This window comes from Bombus fervidus, chromosome 8, assembly GCF_041682495.2.
Source record: "Bombus fervidus isolate BK054 chromosome 8, iyBomFerv1, whole genome shotgun sequence".
Classification (NCBI taxonomy): Eukaryota; Metazoa; Arthropoda; class Insecta; order Hymenoptera; family Apidae; genus Bombus; species Bombus fervidus.
In genome coordinates, this window is record NC_091524.1 from 15,196,918 (window position 1) to 15,222,247 (window position 25,330).

Here is a 25,330-nt window from a genome sequence, read left to right on the forward strand (position 1 = left end):
GATGATATTAATAAATAACAGGCACGGTCAATCGACCTTGCAACTTTTTGTACTAATAGAAATCACATTTTCGTATTTACGAAGACACGCGTTTTTCCTATCTTGCGTTTTATCGTGTTAAACTTAAGTTATCGAACGTAGGAAGAACGTAAGAACGTAAAAACGTAAGACGTAGAGTAGAGACGTGGAAAAACATCTATCGTTATACCAGTTAAGAAAGAATTGCGTTAAAAAGAAAATTGCGCATTTTTCATCGGTTAGATGAAAAAGAATTGTACGTTAAGGGATTAACTCGATAACGACGGCACGCCAACTAACGCGGCATTATCGACGCTCGACGTGGTCGAAGCAAGTTCGCTAGCGATCCAGCCTATTTTCTGAGTCGTGGCGGAAGCACGTTGGTCGGCGACGGCGTTGGACTGCTGCTACACGATCTACTCAACGCTCTGTGAGGCTCGACGCTGAGGAAACTCTTGTCGCTGGTCGGCGGCGCGGAGATGATTTCTGGCTCGGCAGGGCTGGGACAGCGTCGTTGCGAGCACGTTGACAAGCTACTTCTCGATAACGTTTGCAACGGTATTTGGTAGATTCTTATCGGCTTCCAGTCGCCCTGACTGTCTATACAAACGAAAGGACAATTATTATCGATTGTATCGATCGACGTACCGATATCAAACTACTACAACGCGGATGTAGCAGCCAACGTTTCCAACGTCATGGTTTTCTAGACTTTTCGATTTAGCAAGTTGTTGACGCGTAAACGTGTTTATCGCCGCAAGCGTATTTTTGCCAAAACATATCGGTATAAATAAATAAATAAATAAATAAATAAACAAACATTTATCCTATTAGGATCGCGCGAATAAGTAGAAAATGACGATCGGTTTGGAGAAGACGGCACGTACTTTGCTGATTGGATCGAGACGTAGAAGATTGGGGGAAAGGAGGCGGACTGGAAACCGGTTCTTCCTTGTCCATCGGTTTCGAGTCCAGGCGAATTCTTTCGCATTTTCCAGGCAGAAATTCTGGAGCCGTCGTAGCGAAGAAGATGTCTTGCTTCGAAGTGATTAGATTGAGGTTTGGCATGGCGATCGTGTGCACCAAATTTCCATTGATTATCAATCGTATCTCCATGGTGTCGTTGGTAAAGGCGATCACGTAGGGGAAGGCACAGGCTGAAAGTTTGTATCGGGACACAAAGGATTATATTATATAGGATGAAAATAAAGAAAACGAAATATAGACGAAATACGAAGATACGTTACCTATCGCCGCAGGAACGGAATTCCAGTTGAAATCGAATTCCGTTGCTACGGTATTCTCTTCCAAGAGTTTTTGAAAGTGACACGTATCTGCGGTAAGAAAGGCAGGTAAGCGAGTATCGATCGACCACGTTGTTGCATCGCTGCCACCGATTCTTCCTCCATTCAACCATAATTCTACCGTTTATTATATTTACTAAATATTTCAAAATACAACAAAGTTTTCCATTTCGCTTCTCATTCGACTTTCAACTAGATCGATATACGTAGGTAATGACGTTGAAATTGAACGACAATTGCAAAAAAAGAAACGTGTTTCGCTTTTGTACTTTTACGTCGCTCTTTCGTCCACTATACTACAAACTATAGCTTTACGTTATTTTTACTTTACTTTGCTTTACTTTACGACTTTAATACGTTCGATCGGTTTAGCGCGTAGCGATGCGTTTGCTTGAAACTCTATTTATGGCTATTTAACTTTTATTCGTACGACCAGATATACTATATATAAATACGTACTGTTGTAGCAGAGTAACAATTCGGGTTCTTCGTCTTCGCAGAGGTCCAAAGCAGCCACCACGTGTGGTTTCGGCGTTCCCTCGATGTGAAGAATTCTCGTGCTTCCAGAAGCTGAGATCAATTCGAAATGATGTCGGACACCGCAGCAAAGCGTCCATTCGTTGTTCGAATCTGTATTTTCTATTATCGTTAGTAACGTCGGAGATTCGCTGGCATTCAACTCCTTCAAATGCAAAAATCCTTCCACGGTGTCTGTATCCGTAGCGGAACACCATGCGGTCCACGCGGCGCTATGTTTCCATTGAAAGACTATCAAACGTCGGCCGACCGCTACGCACTAAATAAAACAAAAATATCATATCCGAATTACGAAGGTAATCTAAATTTCTCTATTATCGTCATCCACCGATTCCTATATTTATAATTTACTTGAAACACTACTAACAAAAAAAGAAAAAAAAATATATATATATATATAACTATCGTATGATTTCAAATAATTATTAAACAAATGGAAGATTTAGTTGCTTTCTGGTCTCGATGCCATCGCCGTTGATACATCATACACGCACCTATACTGTACTATGTTTAGCGACGCGATTCGAAAAACTTGGAATCCTAATACGATATATTTCGGATAAATTGGCAGAGGATTCGAATTCGATCGGAGTCTGGAATCTTGTATCTTTACGACAACATCGAGTTTCGTTGATGTTTACGTCGTTCGTTTACGTCGAAAACACTCGCCTACGAAACGTACCTAAACTTTCGTGACTTACTCGCAGTACGATCCAGATATTTTCAGCTTCGAATCGTGTTCCAAGCGATTCGAACGTTTCCCTGTACACGGATATATTACGGATTTCGCGCCATTTTCAAGCGTTTGCGATCCCAATACGCGTATTACGTTAAAAAACAAACAAAAACTCATCTTTGTACGAACAGCCGAAGCTTTAACAAAGATCGTAAATTATCGAGCTTTTAATCAACGATTCGGAAATAAATATACACAGCCGTGTAGCAGACGTAGCTTTCATGTCCAAGCAACTCTTAAATAAACAAAATTACATAAGAAGAATCGATGATTCCGAGTAAATAATTTCTTTCAATATTTAAACAACGCAAAGGAACGATCATTTTTCGCGTCTGTCTACACGTTACAAACACGATTGGTTTATGTCAGCCGATCAACGCCAATTACGTCTGTACAGCGGTTTTTACTCGAAAAATAAGCCGGCCTTCTCGGCAATTGTTCTTTTTTTTTTTTTTTTTTTTTCTCGTTGTCTCGAATCGATTGTCCAAACAGCGTCTCGCTATTTAGTCTATTTTATAATTTATAAATACGTTCGGTTAAAATTATAATATTATAAATTGAAATAAGACGAGAAACGTATATAAAAGTTGCTTGTATATAATTAATCGATAATTTCAATTCAAAAAAAAGGAAAAAAAAGAAGAAAAAAAAAAGAAAAAATCGGGAAAAATTTGAAAAGCGGCCGTCTCTTCTCTTTCGTTTTTTTCTTTTCTCTTTCAGTACATACCATGCGCAAATGAGAGCCACCAGGCATAGTAACGGTGTATAAATGGCAGCCCCGAGTTCTAGGTAGTCTTCTTTCCTTTATATGCGCTCGTCCTCTAACAGCCAAGGGACGAACACGAACACGAGTACGACGAATCAAGGGCTTAAATTTTGTAGCGGCTCGGGTGAAATTGTCACAATCGTTTTCTTCGCTTTCGTCGGCGTCGTCGTCCGCATCGTCCTCGTCGCCATTGTCTTCGCACTCTTGATCCTCTTCGCGATCGTTTGGAATTTCGGCAGACCTACTCGTCGCGTTATTCTCGAATTCTCTTAGACGAAAAACGTAGACGTTGCTATCTTTGCCTTTGTCACCGGTTCGAAATAACAATATTCCGTGTTGCTCGACTACGTCTAGCTGTTTAATTGGCACCGATTCGTCGAAGATCAGTCTGTGCGATAAACTGTCTGAAACAGAAAATGCATTGCATTTGCGTTCTTGCGTTTTGTAATTTTGTCAAGTTAGAAACAGAGAGACGAGAGACGAATTTTTAAATCGCGCTATTGTCCCCGACCCACTCTCTCTTTTTATATATTTTATTATTTCATATATTCTTTCTTTCTTTCCTTTATGCTAACGAGATTTTTCAGTCAATAAATAAATAAATCTTCCAATTATACAGTTTCGTGCAACTTGTAAGCGAAGATGTATTTTCGAAAATATTCCGTGTAAGGTAAAACGAGAGAACGTGAAGCGAAGAAAACAACCTTCGATCAGAAAAGTTCCACTCTCGGTAGCCAAGACCAGCTTGTTATCCAGCCAAACGTCCCCGCATACGACTTCGTGCGGGAAATCCGGATAGATGCACCTCGGCTCCCACGGCCTAGGCTTCAAAGGGCCAGCAGTGGCCAAGGAAGTTGGCGCCAAACCTCTGACGATCGCTTCGAGTTTCAGGGCCTGTCCGACGCGCACCATCTCCACAGCACGGGTCTCCTCGCGACGTCGACCTGGAGCCTCCACGACATCCGACAATGCTCGTCGGTTTAACATACTCTGCGAAAATTCCATCGATTTTCCTTTCTACGGGGAGGGTGTGCCAACAGCTAATAACAGCGTACCGTACAGTTTTCGTTGCTTGCTGGACGACGCAGGCGGTTCGGAAATTCGTGCAAAAGCGGAGAAAAGTGGGAATTTACCGTTTTCACGATGATTTCGTCGCTTGTTCGAGCTCCGATCGCGTTCTCCGATAGCGCGTTGTTCGAGACGTTGTTCGAGACGTTGTCGACGAAAAATTGTCGCGACAACACGAAAAAGGGCAACGCGCTATTAAAAGAGACGCTCGAAGCCACAATGCACGTTGTATCATCTTTTACGTACTTGTTATCGCGCGATAGCTTTGGTCGAATAACGCCTACGTACGAGAAAACGCGTCGAAGCTTGTGTAAATATTGTATTTCGAGTAGTTTTATCGTAGTGTGGACGAACGGATTCGTAATAAATGGACTCGTGATAATTAGTCGATAAATAGTAGTAGTAGCGATTGCAAGCATCGTGCAAGCAATTAAAAGCAGCTTCACCGAATTTTGCAGCATTTCATCGAATCTATTCTAGAATTTCTTACATGCTTTCTAACCGGGATTGCCAACTGGTTTCTAGTTACGAGTCGTCTGACAAATTTTCAACACGAAGAAAATTCTAAATGCTAACGAACGAATCAAAAGGATTACTTAAAGCGTTACTTAAACTTAAAAAGGATTTTCAAGTACTCGTACATCTTCCATGTAACAGCAAAACCGTATTTTATTAGTAACAACGAACAAGGCGTTAATAAGAAAGCGTTACTGCCGAAAGTGAGAGCAACTGTTTCAAAGAAGGATATACGATAAAAGCGAGAGGAAATATTATCGTTGATTAGACTTACGTTGCTCTTGCTCTCCTGCGAGTGTTCTTGATACATATCCCGGAGAAGAGCGTCCAGGGTCCTTTCCCTTTTCCGAGCGAACGTTGGCGTGTTGAACGTAGCTTTCTCGCCGTTTATTAACTTGACGAGAAGAAATTCTCGCAGGGTGTACGGATCCTCGAACACGGGTGGGCACGGAAGGCTCGGACCAAACAGAGGAACATTTTCGTCGCAGTAAATGGCCACGCGCCATCCTTTACCGTTTTCTTCGGCCGATACCACGGCAAATACGTCTGTGTTTGTAAATGTACCGCGCGTCAACATCGAATCAACGATCTTATTTATCCTTAGGAAAATAAATATATAAGAAGATGGCGAAAGACGCGTTGGAAGAAAGAATTTTCTGCGCAAGTGCGTGACGTATTTGCGAGAATGGGGCAACACGTTGTTCGCAAAGGTGCGAACTCGTCGACCACCAGCTGCAAATTTTGTGCCGCGCATCGCCCGTTGCAACAGAACCGACAAACAGGTCTGCAGCTTTGCAGCCGGTCGATGGGCCAGGTTATTTACGGTGAAAATGGTTTCTCGCCACCCCAACCAAACGATATCGTCTACGGTATATCGTTACGTAAGAACGCGTTATACTACGGGATTCTCTGCTCTTTATATCTTACCGATCGATCAAAAAGGATATTTGAAACTCAGCCTAGATCGAAAAGATATCGATAAATGGCGTATCCGACTTACGGGTAAATTGACTTTTGATGCAGTTTGGGTTGAAAGTGTCTATGGCGTTCGAGTCATCCGTGTAAATGATGTTAACGATATCGTTACCGATGTGTCGCTTTCTCTCCAACTGTTGCGGGTTGTCCTTCGAATAGGGAAGCATCGTACTCACGTGGTACATCACCTCGTGTCCCGCGTACACCGTATAATAACTCTCGTTGCCGGTCATGTCGCCTGCGAACGTTCAGAGAGAGAAACACATACGTACGAAGAAGAAACTCTACGCGCCAATCGTAACGACCATAATCCTTCCTTCAACGACGAACGAATATGAAAAAGTATAGCGTTTACCTTATCGTCGACGACCATTAATTTCAAACGATAGCTACCTACCAACCATAGAAACGGAAATAAGAATAGTACCTTTTACGTCTAAACCGCCACGATACTTGTCCCAATTCTTCAGTTCTATCCTCTCGCCCACAATTTCCAGGAACTTGTCGAAATCCGGACTACCCTTCTCTGTAAATCGAGCGAGCAGATCGCGTATCGAGACGAATTGCGAATCAACGTGGAAAACTTGAAACTCGGCATGAGACGGATACAAGGCGATACGAGGTGAGAAGTTGCTCGTAACAGTGCTACAGACTCGCGAGAAGCTACTTTTTCCTACGATGGTTGAAACGGTTGAAATACGCGGAACGCGCATCGGAAGAAACGATAAAGAACCAACGTGTTTGATTTTTAAGCGAACGCGACCGCCGTTCTTGCGCATAGTCGTCCAAGTTTCAAGGGTTGGTCGATTCGTCTTGGTTGAATTTAAATCGAAACTTTTCATCGACTTACCGTTGGATAGCATTTCGTCGTCGGTTGTTTGCCCTTTCTTCGCGTATATCACGCCGAACTTGAAGTTGACGGAACCTTCTTGCTCCTCCAGCAATAGCAGATCCTGCGATGCAAAAATTTGCAAAAGTTCGTCATACGTCCACCATACGAACGCCGCGTTCTTCTTGCGATTTCCTACAGTTTCTCACAATTTCGTACAGTTTCTGCCGCTTTTGCCACACGCTTATAGAAATAAAGATAGAAAAGCTGTTTCTTGTAAAGTTAATCGCGAGAGGTTAAGGCCGCTTACTTACCTTTTGAATTTCGGGGGAAAAAACCTCGCGCGGAGCCTTATCGAGTTTCTCAAGACCAAAGAAATTGCTGCAATTTCACCAATTAGTTGTTTCGATCGATTAGAAAATTACCAATTAATAACTAGTAGGTAAGCACGTACCTCAATATCTGTCTGATCGTCATCGTTTTGTTCGCAGAGTATGGCAGCGATATCTTCTGTGCGCCCTAAATTTGTTACTCTTTCATTCATCGATCGCTGTAAACTTTTTTTTTTTTTTTTGCCTCGCCTTTCTCTTACATAGTCTTTTAATACGCGATAACATCCGAAGAAAAAGTGGCTATAAAAAGTCACAGTATCGACACGGTTTAGTAATAAAACGGTTCGTTCTACCGTTTACCTACTAATTAATCAGACCTAATTGCAAGAATATTCAATTTTCTACCATTTAGCGGTAGACTCTCGCGCGTTTCGTTCTATGAAAATGAAACGCAGAGAACGCGATAAACAGATAACGGTATCCTTCGTTGCGAGATAAGGCTGTGCGCCGATACTTTTTCTATATACAACTGTACATGCATATACTCGCACGAGCAAGTGCGTTGGCATTTTTTCACGTGGAAATCTGCTTTTAGAAATTGATCGATGGCAACGACTAACTTTTCGTTGCTTTCGATTTCTCTCCAAGCAGCATTTCACAGCAGGATCGTCGATTTATTCCGCGATTCGTTGATTATGCGTCTACCGAATGATCTTTAAAACGAAGAGGAAACGCGATCAGCTGAAATTCGCACGTATCGTGACAGATATTGTTGTCTCCGTCGGAACCGATGTACACGAAAAACGCATCGTTCGTTCAAGTACGATCGTCCGTCGGCTCCGCGTAAACGGCAAACGAATTATATGATCGACGGTAAATTTAGGCTTTCTTATTTTCTATAATTTACTTCTATCATCTTATCACCGATATGTAAGAATATCTTTTTCCCGTTAGCCTCAACCTTTACGTTTCATTAATTTTCATTAAATCATCGTTTATCTCGAATAGAAAAGAAAAATCTGACAAGTTGCAGTAGTCGTTGTAGAGGTACAGGCGAATACTCACAGTTTTTCTCCATAAAATAACTCTGTAATGCGGCACGCTTTGATCGCTGACTTCGCTCGTCACGACCGATAGAAACAAGGGATTTCTTTCTTGGTCCGCGGCAACGTAATTTTGATGCACTGTAAACGCATTTTTCATCGAATGACAAATATTTTCGATATACGTGCAGACAAGTAAGCAAGTAAGTAAGTAAGTAAATAAGAAATTACACGGATAAGGAATTTTTTACGATAACAAACGTAAAAGATCGTCGGACGAGAACGGATCGAGCTAAATGCAAAATAAAAGAATAGGATGTTGCTTGAAAAACGGTTGTTCAGCCGTCGTTCCTCTTGTCCTATACATATACATCTAATATACGTACACGGATACTCTAAAAGACTCGTATAAAATCCTTAAACATAACAACATGTTCTTTACTCACGTTTTCCGAGAAAGTATTTGAAGTACCAGCGCGTTTGGTACTCGGGATTTTCCAATATCGGCGTACTCGGTGATCCGAACATCTGCACACGTGCAAAATCAGTTTCGCCACGGACTTGATCAAATTTTCTGTTAAACGAGGGGAAAGAAGCGGCGCAAGCGGAAAGCGGAAAGAAGGAATATCGCGTGTTTCATGCCTAATTTCTACGTTACTAATTAATTATCCAGCTATACGCGCGAATGAAATAATACCGCCTCGCTGTATAATTTCGATAAGTGTTTCGATAAGTGCCTTTTAGAAACCACAGGGATTGCCGTAGAACGGAATATATACGCGTTACGACAAGATATACTAGTTAGCGCTGTGTAACAATCGAATCCTTTATTTTACAGCGGTATTTAAGCTATCGACGAGTATAAACTCGATCGTTTCGCTTATACACGCTTATATAGGTTTACAAAAACTATCATCGACGCGATAAATTTTCCTTCGATTCTCTGGTTGTTGGAACGAGTTGTCGTCTTATAGTCGTTGGCTCTAACCGCCGATCTTCCGCGGAGTAACCTGCTAATTTTCTGTAATTTGGAATATTCATCTTTCGAGTCGATAATATTTACTCGAAATATTTCTTTCATCCCTTTGCATAGTCGGTTACGAATACCTTTGTCGCGCATCGTCGACGAATAACCAAAGTAAACGCATTTCAGCATCGTTTCATCGAATTATCTTATCTCAATTTATTAGCGATAATTTATATACGGTTGAATAAAAAATGAAAATCAAACGTTTCTGCATATTTACGACGTTCCTCTTTCTTCCGGATATTTCCGGCGCGTTAAGAAATATTTCGTACGTGGTTAAAACTAAAAAAAAAAAAAAAAAAAAAAAAACTAATATACCGCCGTAACGAAGAAGAAGGAATTTTATCAAGTCGAGAGAGAACGAGTTAAAAGCAAACAGATTCGTATAATTACTGGTTTCTTACTTCTTCTTTCTCGCCCGGGGAATCACCGTTCTCCACTCGAAATCTTCTTCCATTGTCGGACCCGTCTTGCTCCATTTGTGGCAGCTGAAACGCACCATATCGAGAGACTGACGTTAGCGACCGTGCGAATCTCCACCGACGACACACAGAAAAAAAGGAAAAGAAGACGAGAAACAGATAGACCGTCCCCTTTCCCAGCGCTATCGTCGCGCGCGCCTTTCTTCCTTTCGGAACGCGTGCACGAAAAACTATTTTAAAAACGTACCCATGTCTTGCGTATTTATACGTTATAGACGTTATCGACACGATCGTTTTCGCCACTTTTAATAGTTTACGCGTTTATTCGAATTTCGTTGGAAAGTCGTTCTTTCTTTCGGCGCGCACATCTATATCAAGTCAATTTTCAATCGTTCACTCTCCGTACAAATTACATTTCTGCGTGGCGACGAACGACCACCGACGCCGCTTTCCAAACTCACCATTTCCACGCTGCCGTAATATCGCCTGGAGAGGACACCCCGCCTGGAAATGGCATCCGTGCTGCATCTGAAAATATCATACACGTTCAAAGTTCTAGGCGGCCACGACGAAACGAAGAAACGATCGCGCCGAGCTCTCTTTCGCCGAGCTTCCTGCCCGTGTTTATCGCTTCTTTCCCAGCGAAAAATCTGGGTTAACGAGGCCCCTAAGAAACGAACACGTTTCCCGATGAAATTCTTTCTTTACAGCAGACACTCGGTCGCAATTATTTTTCACCCGAGTTATCGAAATAATTCTGCTATGGTGCTCGTTAAAACTTTCCACGATATCTCAACCATCGAATAATAGTTTCTCTCGTTTTTAGTGGAATTCAAAGTGGCGAGTGAATTTCCATGGCAAGGTTCATCGATTACCAAAGCGTATAACGCGTCGGTTGGCGATCGTCGAACCAATAGCAAAACTACAGCCAGTCTCTAAACGCTGCTCTATCGAATACGTTCGTCCAATTTTCAGTATCCGACTTTGTCGGATCGACGAACGACGCGTAAAGGTCGTTTAGACGTTTTAGGCGAAACTCTCGAAACTGTACGATCTTAGCCATAAGCGTCATCAATTCTAGCAATGCCGTTCGACACGGTATAGCGATACGAGCGAACGATCCACGCGTCGCCGTCTCGTTCGACGCAACAGCGATACGCACACGGCACGTAGAATCGTAAGCGACGATAGATAAACGATTAGCGGAAGAGCGAAGGAAGTTTCCGACGAGAATTTATCCGCATTGAGCGTACTACCGATTTTCCGCTTTCGAATCGTTCTTCCAGCACCAGATTCCACCCTGCCGTTGTTCCACGAAAAAACGCGTGCCAGTAAAATGACATTTTCCATACGTGTTTTCATCGAACGGGTTACTTGGCAACGCTTCGTACCGGCCAACCGAATATAACCGCGTTACTGTACGACACGCACAGTATATCGTATCGCAAACTCGCATATCGCTCGACCGTTTTCCCACGCAACGACGATAGACTACGCGTTTAAAGAAACGTACGCATGATGGCTGGATCGTCGGTGAAGATGCGTGCAACGAGCAGCGGACGACAAGGCAGGCACGCAAACCGATCTCGACCTGTTCCTCTGGATCGTCCGAGAAGCAGGCAACGTCTCTTCGTCGCTGTCGCTTTCCGTCACCGAATTCCCATTTCCAGCGCAACTCTCCCTTCCCCCTTTGCTTCGCTTGCTCGAAAAATTCTTCTTCTCTATGCCGACGGTCGTCGACGAGCTCGAGCTCACCGACAACGAGACTGCCGACACGTTCGTCGACGAGCCACTCGTCGACGAGACTCCTCGCAAACGAGACACCAGCTTTATGTCCAAGCACAACATCTTTCCACTCTCTTCTCTTTCCTCTTTAATTTACACCCCTTTAAACGGTTTTCCCGCCATCTTTACCGCTTCGGATCCTTTTCAACAATCTCGTAATTGCTCGAAACAACAACCGAAACAGCGACTACGATGGAAAAACCATTCGACAGTATCTTTCTTTTACCCGAAATTTTTCACTTTTAATCGTCGTTATACGCGAGATATTAACGTCACATTACGGACAGCGTCATCTTCCTACCAAAGCCGCAGCAACGACGAAAAATCGTAAAAAGCAAAAAGTATCAAAGTTTTCGGTCGACGAAACCTTCCGATAATACTTTGCCTGTTTCAAATCGATCCCTGTGTTAGACACGCTATAAACGATTACTACGTTCAAACGACGAACGATACCGCCCCCTTCCTGTTACGGTCACGCGCCAACTTAAACTCGCCCTAGAATGCAATTTCAATTTCTTCTTTGCTTCGTCTCATTTACTAAAATCATTCGGCGCGGAATCAACCGTTCTCTCCAACTTTTATACAACGAATAAAGCGCTCAAAGTTTGCTCGTTAAAATTTTCCAGGCATATAAGTAGCTTTAAATAAGAAACCGTTCGAAAAACGCACGCGACCAGCGAGTCAAGATATTATCTTCGTATCGATGTCGTAGAACGTAAATACTTTTTGTAAGAACGTGCAAAATATCGGATAAACGAATACATTGTTCGGAGATGTGGTCGAATCGATCCGGTACGAGGATCGTTTCCAAAATTTGATTACTCGGTTAGAAAGAAAGAGAACCTCGAATTCGTATTTCCAGAAAGAGAATCGGAATTCTGTTTCAACGGACTTGAAACTCTGTCGACACCTTATCACCATCGATATTCCGTTCGCACAATTATAATAATTTCTCGGTTCATCCTTATTAAAAGCTACAACGAATTCCAATATTTGGCCAGCGTAACTGTAGCGACCAACTGTTGCAGCGGCTACGAAAAGTATTTGTACGTCCTTCTATCTGTTACAGTATTCGCTATTATTGCCATTTAATTACGCTCGAATATATGAAGTTTCGTAACTTTGCTCGTTCAGTCGTACGTATTTTCATTTATTTTCCAAATTTTCCAAAGGAAAATTTATCTTCCAAAAACGAAGCTTAGCTTGGAACGCCGTAAAGCGAGCATCGCGTTTTACATTTCATTCCGATTTATAAGTAGATGCAGAATTTTGTACATACGTAGATCGAAGATCGTTCGAGGGCGAAAGATGCGAGAATTGCGAAGAAAAGTAGCAAAGTAACGATTAACGTAACAAGAAATCCGGGTAACGTACAGCCTTAAAGAGAGATCTCTAAGTATATATGGAACTTGATACCATCGCTGGTTATCCGTTGAAAGCTTCGGGGTTGATAGCATTGGTGCCAAGTTGCGTGATTTATTACCATCGATAAACCACCTTTTTTTTCAAGATGCTGGCTGTCGGACATCGATATCGTTGACCGAGTTTTCCTGTTCCACAGGTCTCTAACCCTTTCGAAGATCGTGGCTACATAATGAAAAAGAGTACCGACGACACTGACCGAGTCCCTTTGCCTTTAGCTTTCCTCTCTCTCTCTCTCTCTTTTTGCTTAACCAGATCTTTAACGTTGAACGAAGCGGCAGTCGATAGGTTGATTTTAATAACCAGATTTCTCTTCCTCTCTCTCCCTCTCGCTTTAGCTTTGGCACATCGAAGCACATAGAAATATTATTACACTGTTGTAGCATTTATGCAATTCCCTATCGACATTCTTAACCCTTCGATTTTTCTCCACACAGGATCGAGCGTTCGCTCGTGACCGTAGAAAATTTCATTTTTAATTCAATTAATTTTATTTATCGATCATTATCGACGATAGAGACGTACGCGTGTTTGGTTTTCCGTAAAGAACGTTTTAAAGTACGATATTACTTGTACGGAATATCGAGCGTGAAACGGTGCAACATGGAATAATTTTCACTTTTCCTTATTAATTTCCCAACCATTTCAATCGACAAATGCTCCGACTTCCGAATCTGTGAAACGCGATACCGTATAAATCGCAAAAATATCGATCCTCTTACAACGACAAATCCTATTTAAATCGTCGATCCCTCCGTTTTTTCTCTCTTTTCTCGTAAAAAAATTTCGTAACGTTCTATGTAGTTTCGTTCGTTCGCACTTCGAAAAGTGCCAAGATCTTCGTTTTCGTTACCTATTTTACGATGCCCTTTTCGTCCCATTACGACCACCGTCGCCGTTATTTGATCGTCGTACGACTCCAAAACGAATCGATCTCGGATTATCTTGCAATAGCAAGACCGAGACGCGTGCCACCGATTCTCATAACCGTTGCCCTTTTCTTACAGCCTCATCCCCGTCCCGTCGCATAGCCGCCAAACAGTTTTATCATCGATGATTCTCACAGTCGATGATCGACGATCAACGATCGACGATTCGTTCGAGCGTAATAGCTGCACATAGCCACTGTCGTCGAGTTCTCGTGTCCGGACGACCTGGATCTCGGCCGCCGTCGATTCAGCCTACGTATCGTATCGATGGGAAAAAGAAAAATGCGAGAAGGCGTGATAGAAAAGGCGAATGAAAGTGTAACACACGGTAGCGGTGAGGTTGCACGCGTCGATAAGCACGATATCGATAAATTGCGACGAATCGATCGAGTATCGGACGGATGAAAAATCGAAGAATTTGCAACCCCTACCGACAGAGGCAGGACACGACCCTTCGCGAACGAGGACGCAGCGAGTCACGATCGGAGAGCGAGTACTCTTTCTAAACACGGCGACTCGACGACTGGCGCCGCGTCGTCGAGCTCATTGGCTCTCTTTCGCGACCCTCCTCCGACGCCCTCCGCCCCTCTCTCTACCGAGATCTATCTCGTACGCTTTCTGTCTTACCGCGGTCGCTTCGTTCCTTTCCTCTTCGCGACCTGTACGCGCGTGCTCTCTCTCTCTCTTTATGCATACGCCTGTCTCCTTCTACCTTGCCAACCGACCTACGTGACGGCGCGGCGACGCAGCGACGCCGCACCGCAACGCGCTCTCTCCCTCGCGCTTTATATCGGCCAAACATTTTATCCTCCTCGAATTCTGCGCTTTCGACATTTTTCCAGCATTACGTATAGATTGGATAGAAAAGTTGCGTAAAAATTATACCGCTACTACTATTACTATATCATATACTATAACAAGAATATTCCGTATATCGTACTATGTGCTGTAAAATTGTATTATATAGTTATATTATTAAACTGTATTATACAGTAATATTGTATTATTAGTTATATTGTATTTTTTAGTAGACGCCTTACGTTATCTAAAAATATCCTTTCAAAATCCTTTCAAATGAAATATTTTCAAATTATAGAATCGAGTACGATACAACTACGGTAAAGTCATTTTAAACCTGCAGTCTGTTGTTTTGTATGTTTAGTTGCCAAATCAAAAATCACTGAAATACATACACGAATGAATCGGCAATCGCGATTATCGTGGAAATGACATTTCTAGAAATATTTATTTACTTTGTCAATTGCAAAAGCATCTTGGCGTGAGATTTTTCTGTATTTACGACGGATTTAAAAGTGAAGCGATACATAGAACGTATATAATATGCAAAAGTATTATCGAAATTATCCAAAGTATACAAATTATTAGATGAAATAATTTTCTACCTAGATTCCATCTTTTTAATTATATTCGGCAAACTATACAATGTAAATATTCGATATCGCTTATTTTATTATTAATAATTATAAGTCCAGTAAGCCGAACGAGTTTAAAACCAACATTTTAACTATGTTTTATCGTGTTTATTTTAAAAATAACATAGAAACAGACCAACTTTAATTTATAAGATCAAATAAATTATTTTCCAACAATTTTCCATTTTAGTCGACTGCTTCGAACGAATTATAACAACGAACGATTCGGATTTTAATATTAATTTGAATTTTCCAATATTTGGCGTACATTTTAATTTTTTGAAACGATATACAGCTGAATCTAAAGGAAAGTTTTTATTAAGAGTATATCGCAGTTTATATTTTCTTCTGGCTATTTTTTTCATTTTTATTTCTTTTTTTTTTTTTTTTTTTTTTTTTTTTCTCACCGTAGTTAATTAGTACCGTACTTGTTACTGCAGTAGCAGGTATTACGGTGTTGTTTTTGCCAATGTAGTTCTATGTATTAGTTAACCAATCAATATCGGAGAATAATCGGAGATAAGATCGAAACAAGATTGCCCTTCAGGGTAAAATTTGTTTAATCTGGAATATAAAAATATTAGATTACACGTATGCATGTTTGATTTGCAAGTTGCCATTTTGTTAAACAATTTTCGTTGCCAATAACAATACGTATATATTAATAATCAGACACTATGTGTATTATTATTACCTACTACTTTAGATAAATGACGAAAACGTACCGAAAAAAGTTATTAACAATAGTTTAGTTTATTCGTCGAGCAAGCTCGGTGGTTTAGTTCATATTCTTTACCTTCGGCGTACACAGTTATTGTTTGCACCGAAGGGTGGCGTTAAATACTCCGTCCTAATCAATCGATCCGAGCGTTCAACGACGGCCATTTGGTAAAACAATTCCCGCGGTAGAGGTACGTACGACTCTTAACGTTCGCTCTGCGGTTCAGATATTTTTGCAAAAACATTCTAGTTTTGATATCTCCTAATTAATTCCTTACCTATAGTTAAACTAATAATTTTGTAATAATTACTCTATTCATTTATAACAATTTATTCGTGGAACGTATTCATGGAATCAAGGTTCTCGTCGTCCATTGAGACGCGTGCTACGATTGGTAAGTCGCATGGTTTCGTTTCTTCCATGATAAGTTCAATGTTCATGTATAATTGTGTGTAACCGCATACTGTACCTATTCTAATCGACAAATTTCAATACGTACATCGTGGGACGCCGTAAAATGCGTGCGTTGTTTTAGCCTTAATTAATCGTAAGATATATACCTATGTCAATTCTGTACAACGATACTTATCCATCTTGCAAGGAAAATTAAAATTCTATTCTCTTTTTTTTTGCCGAAACACGGCGTCGCTTGGGTCCATCGATTCTTTCGAAAGATCGCGAGCTCGTACGTTCGTACCGTGATTTTTATTTGATTTTCCGATTGATCGCAACATCTCGGATTTTGTAATTTTTCGTTATTTTCAAAAGTTTAGCGTCGCGAAAATATAACGTTAAAAAGTTTGATACAACGACTCGTACGTTCCTTTCGCAAGACACGAAATTCTATATACAGCGTCGGTAGCTTCATCTTCTTTCTCTCGTTCCAAATTAGACGAATGTGTTTTTGATGCCGAATGCTACCGGTGGGTCTACGAATTATCGTACGATGTTTATAAAGATCGATGTGATCATCGTGCGAGATATAGATATTGCGCGATGTATCTTTCGTTTGAAATTTAGAAGGATTCGTGCAAGGGCTGCATGAAAGACGAATGTTTATAATGTAAGACGTATACGTCCTTTTCTTCTTTCGCGTGGATCGTTTGACATTCCGTCCGTATCTGCTTGTATCACCGTCGCTTCCCCCACCACGCCACTTTGGAAGCTGCTCGGCGAAACTAAGGTACGAGGAGTCCTCCGTTCAGTCGTCTTGTTTTGTTTCGATAACGTGGATCGCGTTACGCGAGGTTCGTAACCTATTCTAACCTATTAGTGGCGTCACTTGTTCGTTACTGTTTTAATTATATTTTTTACTATCGTTTATATCTCGTTATTGATATCGTTCAATTAATCCGCATTTATTTAACGATTTATCCAACATCGAGATAACGAAATTAGGTGGTTTTCTGAAATTTTTCGTTTGAATCTTTCTTTAGTCGTCTATTTACAAAATGATACCGGTACGACTTCTGTCGTAAGCTTTCGTAATAAAATTTGAGCTTGATCGTGTTTCCGTGTAATTATTTTATAAATTTCTAGTTAGTTTTTGTGCAGGTTATCGATCGATGGCAGGGATAATATAGAAGTAACAGGAATATTAATATATGGACGCAACGACGATCAACGGTCAGTTTGATGAATTTTCATGGAAATCTGGTAACGTTTAATTCATTTTAACTGATACAGCTGTGTATAAACAGTTCTATTGCCTTTTTATTCGAGCACGGATGACATTTGATATACAATTTATGTTTATTTTAAAATATACTTGATACATATTTCATAATGGATCATTACGTAATTATTTGGAATACTAAGATGAAAGTAAATACGATTAAACAAATCACATTGTTTTTTATTCAAACGAACTTGTAACGAATTATTTTATTGTTTCAATGTAGTTGATAACGTAGAATTCTCGATGATTTAACGATAGCTTCGTGTAGACGGTTTGAAACGTAGAGATCTTAATAACAATAGCTTTAACCATATCGATAGGTATTGTAACATACTAGGTATCGGTATGTCAATTTTAAATTATTTTTCTATATTATGTCAATTTGCTATAGTTTCCGTCATATATTGTAACTTATATTTTTTTCATAGAGGTGGCGCGCAAATAGACTCGGATACTTCAAAGCGAGGCTTAGCGCGCGTTTCTGTACCATTCTTTCAGTTGTGAACTTTTGAATTCTTGCAAATATTTTCGAATATTTATAACACTGTTGCGTGTTAATGGAGTGTACGTTTCGTGTTCAAATAACGAACATTCGCGGTACGATTCTTGCAAATGATCGCATTGCGTTCACGGTATTCGTAAGCATTTGTTCGATATCGAGAAATTTCCTACAACTTTTTAACTAATGCTTTTCATACTTGTTCCAATTCCTTAATAATAATTCTTTAAATGCGAAAAGAACAGCAGTATCTTCTAAATAAACGTTCGGTAGGGGAAAAGAGAAATCGTCGCGAGGCTCGATACGGATCGTGTTTCTAACCGTCTCTCGCGGTCCTCCAGCGTCATATACGAATCGTCTCATCTTCCCGACGGAACGTACAATGTATCGACGAGCGCACGATTGCCGTCCGGCCGCGAGTTCCAGAAACGTCGATTCGATCCGTTCTTTAATTTCACAAAGAAGTCGGCATACGCGATCATCGGCGCGAGCGGTGGCGTGATCCCCGAGAGGACAAGGAATATCTCTCCCCGCGACTGGACGAAAATACAGTTTTATTTTCATAAACAGTTTTATATAATGCGGTTCGTAGAGTCAGCGTTTGCTACGCAAAAGTATTTTCCAATATTTTCAAATCACGATACTTTTCATTAAATTCTATCGAATAATCACGCGCGAAAGTAATAAAATTTTATCAAACAAATTTGTACGCGATATCAGAGTTCTTGTTCGCCGATTATAATTTAAGCGATCGCGGTAACCTAGTCTTTTATTTTTCTTTTTATATATATATATATATATTTTTTTTTTTTTGAACATTCATTTTCGGTATTAGAGTCAGGTCATCTCTCAAGAGGATAAAGCCTCTGTAGGAGCTGAAAAATGTAAGTAGCGTAATACATCGTATTTCAATTCGTTCACCTTTTTGTGTTTTGTTTGAATTATTATTATTAATTATAAAATAAAAATGATAGATAATTTGAAAAGCTAAAAAATGTTTTTTTTTTTTTTAGTTGAAATTAAGTCTTAAGATGTTCAATTACAATAAAACTGTCTGATACTCATGAAAAATCACCGAATTCTCAATTTTTTGATTTCAAACTTTTATATTAGAGTTTTATATTAGCACTACTTATTAGAGTTTATTAGAATCTCAGTGTTTGTTATCGCTAAAGTTCCAAGTTTGTTATTGTGTGTTTCGATCACTGGCGGGGAGACGCGATCGCGAGGAAACGCGTCAACGAGAGTCGTAAATTCCCGTTACGATTAGACGATCATCGACGCCACGAAATGATCGATCCCCTGTTTCGGTTAGGATAATAGAGGCGGTTAAATTAAGTATGACACTGAGATAACGGGTTGCAATTCGCGCTTTATTCCAACAACTCTGTAGACGTAGACAGTTACGCTCGGTGCGTATAGATAAGTTAAGTAGGTGACTGATCTAAGGGTGGAAACCCGGTCGAGAGACGTTGACCGTTCGAAAGATGGAAAATCAGTGAAGTTCGGCGACGATGCTATATGGCGGTGGAAAGCTAGCGATGGGTGTGTCTAGCGCACGGGACCATCGGATTTGTTGGTGACAGTTTTGACTAGGAAAGTGAGGGCAATAGTCATTGCTTCTGATTGGATGAGAAAATGGTTGGTGGGCAAGGAAAGGTTCTAACCGCTCCCCGAGAGAAAGTTGCTAGCGGGAGACACCGAACGCGAGAAAAACTAATTTTCCCGTATCTTCCCGTAGTAGACAATAAATTTAAGGTACGCTCGAAATAAAAGAGCTATGAAAATGTCAAGATTTATGATGGGTCCTGAAGACTATCGAGGGTACGTAATAAGGATATGTAGACATCTGGCTGTCATTTTGCCCGCGGAGGAGTGGTTTGTCTACAGTGTCACCGGACGTAACGTTACGTATTAACCATATTTTATGTTTTGTCGTAGACATATCGCAGCTTCAACTTCTCCGTTTTCTTTGGGAATGTTCTTCTAACAGTGGCTCGGAAGTCAAGAACCTAAGTAAGTATCTTTACATATCGTACTTGGATCGTGTCTATTCTGTATACTTTGTATATTTTGCTTTCAACGCTATTAATTAAGAAATACAATTTGATTAAAAATTTGGAAGGTTGAGATCTTCTCAGGTTATTCTTCCATTAAAATAAAAAGAGTGTTGGTTAAAGTCTTAATATCGAATTGTAAAACAAATATAACTAACATATTTCAGATATTATTAGATTCTTCATTTCTAAATTTTAAACTTTCGTATCAGAGTTTCAGTTTTTGTACTTATCGAAGTTTATTAGAATTTCGATCTTTATTATTAGCAAAGTTACAAATTTAATAATAAAAATAATAAATAATAACAAAAGCTTTGCAAATAATCGGCGATCGTTTTGTTCTCTAACAGATTTCTCACAACGTCCGTTTCCACCATTGGATTTTCAACGGTTCCTGTCCGATGTTAGTCTTCCTGATGACATTCGCTGGGATAGCGCGGTATCGATGGCGTAACGCCGCTTCTAACGGTGAGTCCGTTTCCCTCGCTTCTGCTTCGATCACTCGATCGTGTCGTAGGATGGAAAGATGCGAATCGTCATGAGTGACTGGTTGTATTACGTAGAATTTTTTGCGAGCATAGTGACCGCGGATATTTTTTATACCCGTAAGTAGTAACATTTTTTTCAAATCTTTATTCATCAGGTTTAGCATAGGTTTTCTCGCACATCCGCGATTATAACAATTAGTTTTTCAATAATTAGTTGAAACACGTACATTCGAGAATATACTCGTGGTACTGTATAAATATGTATATTAATATTCGGTATAAATAGGCAAATATCGACACGAATATACCCTGTGTCACATAAATATATTTGATCTTAAGCAATGAATTTCGGTATAAATAAGAGATATAGAACGATGATGACGATACGATACATGCAATATACGATGCAGTAAATAATCTTCAATTTAATTTTCTCTTTCGCGACGATATCAAGTCACGCTCGTTTATTTGATTTCAAATAGAGTTCAAAATATGAATTAAAATTCATTTTTTCTTTTTTTTCCGTACAAGAACGTGTGAAGTTTTACGTGCAAGAAGAAACTTCGCGGCAGTACTTGTCAAGTATTAATTTAGCGTAATTAGGTGTTGCAAACATCAAATAAATATTCAAATTTCCAAATGCAAAGTTAATATAGAACGGTACTGTAATTTTCTCGTAATAAGCTTCGTTTCTTTTCAACGGGGATGTACGTGTATCTCGGAGCTCGGACTTTTCTCCATGCACACAGGTATTATCTATCGATGCGCATTGTCGTAATGCTCTTCTTGTCTCCCTGTCTCTTTAACAACCGCTTTAACAACTTTAATATCCCTCTTCTTCTTTCTCCCCCTTGTAACCCTCTTTCTCTTTCTCTCTCTCTCTCTCTCTCTCTCCTTCCCTCCCTCGCCTCCTCTCGCGCGCGGTCGATGCGGTCGACTTCCACTTGGTCGAGCGTGATCGAAATTGATCTACGCGGTATAAAAGAGTACCGCCGTGCCGGTCGGGACACCTCGGTCGGCCCGATAGCAAAAGAGTTAATTATAAAGAGGCGAGCGACAAAATCCGATACGTCGTCAACGCGGTGGTGGCTAACGGCGACGACCAACGAAGCCTTATTGTTAGCGCACGCTCGTTCGATCGCAAACTGAACGACACCCGGTTTATCGGGCCACTAAGAGATCGATATACGTATAGACGATAGATAGGTCAGCGGAAACACTCGATTTCACGTTGAAATAAAAAAGCATAAAGCTGGCTTTTATTTGGGATTGGCGGTTTTAGGATTCGATTCGACCTAGAAATCCACCTATCGTGTACGCGGTAACGGCGAGAGCATGTTTTTGTCTCGATCGAGGGGACGTTGTATCGATGGAGGATCGCGATGACGTTACTCTGTTTCGCCGCACCCACGGAGATACGTGTGTCAACGGTTGAAGAATATCGCGCTGCGAAATATCGTCCACTTAATAGGACACGCGATACGAATAAGAAGAGTAGATTTTTTTTGAGAAGTTGGTTCGAAAGCGAGCCTGAGCGAGCGTAAGAGGGACGACGAGGAGGGAAAAGGTTGGCTGGAAAGTGCCCCGGGCGAGGACGGTTACGGAGAACCTACGGTAAGAACGGTAGAACCTAGGTTACGTACCTACGGTACGAAAATGAAAGAGGAAAGTTCTAACGATAGTTCGTGCGATATAGTCGGTCGATCGAACAACACGTTTGCAAAATTTTGTCGTATTTGGTTATATATTCTGTTTATATAACTCGCTGTTTTGTCTGTGTCGCAAAAATTTCTGCTTCGTATATGGTTCTGTATGGGGAAAAATTTATGCGACGCGCATTTTCTCTTATCGCTCTTTACGAGCTTACACGCAATACTTGCATATACGTATACGCTGTTTGTACGATATAGATTATAACGTATAAGATAGAGTGCGATTCAAGGTATAGTTGTCTCGTCGAAATAAAATTCCTATTTTACAATGCGATACAAGCTTGTTCGCGAAATCGTCAAACTATGGAGAAATTGTAACAGGCGAATCTATGAGCCAGGATTTGATAATATCGTTAAATTCTCGCGCAAGAGGGTTTCGCTGTGAACGTAAAATTCTACCAGCACTGGCGTCAACTTGAACGAACGAACGAACGAACGAACGAACGAACAAAAAATATTCTATTTCCACTCACCGCGCGGTCCATGGTAAAACCTTGGTGCCCTCCAAACTGATGCTCCTCAATTCGTATTTGGATCTGTGTCGAAGCGGTGAACCAGGCGCGGCGGCGGTCGCGTGTAGAACGTTTCTCATGCTCTTGGAGCTACCTCCGGTGACCGCGTGTCTCCTGCCTGTTGCACCCTCCCTCGTCGATTGGTTCGTCGATCTCTTTAAAGAACTCATCACTAATACGAAGATTCCCTTCTTAACCGGCAATTCTCTCGCATTCTTTTCAGTATTCAATCACTCGACGACATTTTCGTAAAAAGCATCGATCAAAGAAATTTCGATGTTCGACTCTAACAAGGTACGTACGTATCGGGAGAATATTATTTCCAAGATAAAACGTCACTTATCCCGCGATTATATAAACGATTTAATTAAAATTCCTTCAGAGATATATAGACAAGGTAATTGTTTTATATCGTTTCAGGATCATCGCTCTTACGCTTGGAATTTTATATAATTTTCACACTCGTCTCGATCGTCGGCCCGGCTTTTCTTAAACTATAGCAACCAATGTTTTTTTCTCGTCCACTTTTAAATTATTTCACCGATCGATACGATCGAAATCTTTTGGAAATCTTATGGAAACGTCCGTTTCTTCGAATTACGTTCGACTGGTTTATTCCAGAAAACAGACAGCCATCTTTAAAACCATTTCACCATCATCCGTCGATACTTTGATTCTCGAATAAACGGTTTTGAAGACGGGTTCGTTCGAATAGTGAATTTTTAATAATACAATTAATCGGGAACTTGAAAAGCAGCGCGTTCCGACCCAGGGAGAAGTGACTTCAAAGGTATTTCTCGAAATTCTTCAACGGCCCGTTCGCAAAGTATCGCCAAAAGAAGCTTCCACCGTTGGCTAACTGTCGAATTCCTCTTGAAATTTTACGTCCAATTGCCTGCCATTCAAAGACCGATCTTTTAACGCGTCTTCCTACTTTCCAAAGACTCGCTTCCATCGGTCTTTGAACATACAACACGCGACTCGCTTGAACGTACAACTTGCTTCAAGTACAGTTCCTCGCGCTGTAATTTATAGACGACGATCATCAAAGGACTATTCTTATAATTATTCTTACGGTGAAACCAAGTGTCGTTCGCGTTTCGCTGTGCGAATATCGAGTCAGTGGAACCGAAGAAGAGTGTTTTTTCACAATTTTTACTCGATTATCCTGTCCTATGTTATAAACTAATATTATTCGGAACAACGTGTATTCAGAGCATTTTGTAGATTTTTTTGTCATTTATATAGTACCATTTTATTTATACCATTTATCAAGGTACCATTGAGAGACGAACGTTTCTTCTATATTTAATTTACTTAATTGATTTACTTTCTCTCGAAATTTTACATCGAAATCGCTCTGCGTTCTGAAAACTCGAACGTTTCTTCTTTCTTGAATTTTTTACAGAATAGAGCTAATTACAGATCACTATCAGTGATTCATCGATCGTTCGTTTTCGAATCACTTATTCGAACGTAAATACATATATGTATATATGTTTCTATTTCTTCAGAAACTCGTCAAATCGCTCTTCCACGTCTCTCTTGAGATTCAACGTCTTCCGACAAACGCTTCGTTATTTCAAACGATCAATTATCAATTTTCTTGCCCGAATCCTTCGTAAAAGCGAATCTACGACCACGGAATATCTTTATCCTTCGTAGAAACATCATCGAACCTCGGATAATTTCATCTTCGATTTCGTACATTCGTACTTCCCAAGCGATTTTTCACAAACTAATATTAGTAATGATAATAATAATGCAATATCTTCGAGTATATTTTCTCTTCGCAGAAGCGAGAGTCGATCTTGATTATAAGATAACTTTGCGATATCCAACTTCGATAAATATTATCCGATATCTTGGTTTCTCCGATCCTCTTTGTTCAAGAACTTTCTAGAAATATCGATCTTTGATCGCGGAACAACTTTGCGACAGCACCAAGTCTTCGGTGATTTGTCAAAATCCTCGATTCGGTATCGAATTTCGTAAAAATTTGTATTTTACGATTTACGATTTATTTCCGCCTTCAAGTCCAATATCTTGGAATATCTTTCTGGAAAAAGGGAATCCTTGCGTTCATTGGAAAAGCGAGTTGCCGCTTACAGACTAGCTTGAAAACACCACCAATCGAACAAACGGATCCTCGATCTTGCGAAATCTAGGGATTAGACGTTGAATTTTCTTTTCCTCTCTATAAAATCGAACGTCGTCTACCAAACATTTTCCTCCTCGAGTTTCTTTACTTTTCAAAACCGGTTGTAAAATAACTCGGACCAACCATCGATCCTGCAACGATTAATCGCTGTTCCCCGAACGAAGAATTTCACGAACGTTGTCGGTCCATCTCGCGGTGCACAGCGTGACGATGTCGAATCAAAGCCCGACAGCAGCTCGTCGTACGTTCGATTCGCCCGAGGTTTCTGTCGTTGTTGGTCGGACGGGCAACTGATCCGTCGCCTCGGATGAACCCGGCCATCATAAATGACTGCGCCACCTTTCAACCCCACTCTATGCA

The 25,330-nt window shown here is 40.6% G+C and overlaps 1 protein-coding gene across 4 annotated transcripts; it reads right to left on the bottom strand.

The window, feature by feature from the left end:
• LOC139990351 (GTPase-activating Rap/Ran-GAP domain-like protein 3) lies at positions 1-24,857 on the bottom strand. 4 transcript variants are annotated; one of them, XM_072009528.1, is made up of 17 exons: positions 22,771-24,857; positions 10,035-10,101; positions 9,556-9,639; positions 8,571-8,652; positions 8,147-8,265; positions 7,204-7,268; positions 7,064-7,130; positions 6,771-6,873; positions 6,348-6,446; positions 5,946-6,158; positions 5,220-5,491; positions 4,066-4,351; positions 3,323-3,765; positions 1,782-2,118; positions 1,266-1,352; positions 906-1,175; positions 1-618 (listed from the first exon to the last, which is right to left on the bottom strand). In XM_072009528.1, the coding sequence occupies exons 1-17, from the start codon at positions 22,977-22,979 to the stop codon at positions 371-373; spliced, it is 3,051 nt and encodes a 1,016-aa protein (XP_071865629.1). In that variant the 5' UTR covers positions 22,980-24,857; the 3' UTR covers positions 1-370. The 4 variants fall into 4 exon arrangements, with proteins under 4 accessions (XP_071865629.1, XP_071865628.1, XP_071865627.1 ...); XM_072009527.1 differs by lacking the exon at positions 22,771-24,857 and adding an exon at positions 11,087-11,561 and having other exon boundaries at positions 4,066-4,312; XM_072009526.1 differs by lacking the exon at positions 22,771-24,857 and adding an exon at positions 11,087-11,558.
• Positions 24,858-25,330: the final 473 nt, after the last annotated feature.

Bases quoted from the DNA above. Each gene is read 5' to 3' on its own strand.
- LOC139990351 (XM_072009526.1), bottom strand. From the start codon at position 11,421: ATGTTGTGCTTGGACATAAAGCTGGTGTCTCGTTTGCGAGGAGTCTCG. The intron at 8,266-8,570 runs GTGAGTAAAGAA...ATGCGTTTACAG, and splicing joins CAAATACTTTCTCGGAAAAC to TGCATCAAAATTACGTTGCC. The intron at 1,176-1,265 runs GTAACGTATCTT...ACAAACTTTCAG, and splicing joins TTCCGTTCCTGCGGCGATAG to CCTGTGCCTTCCCCTACGTG.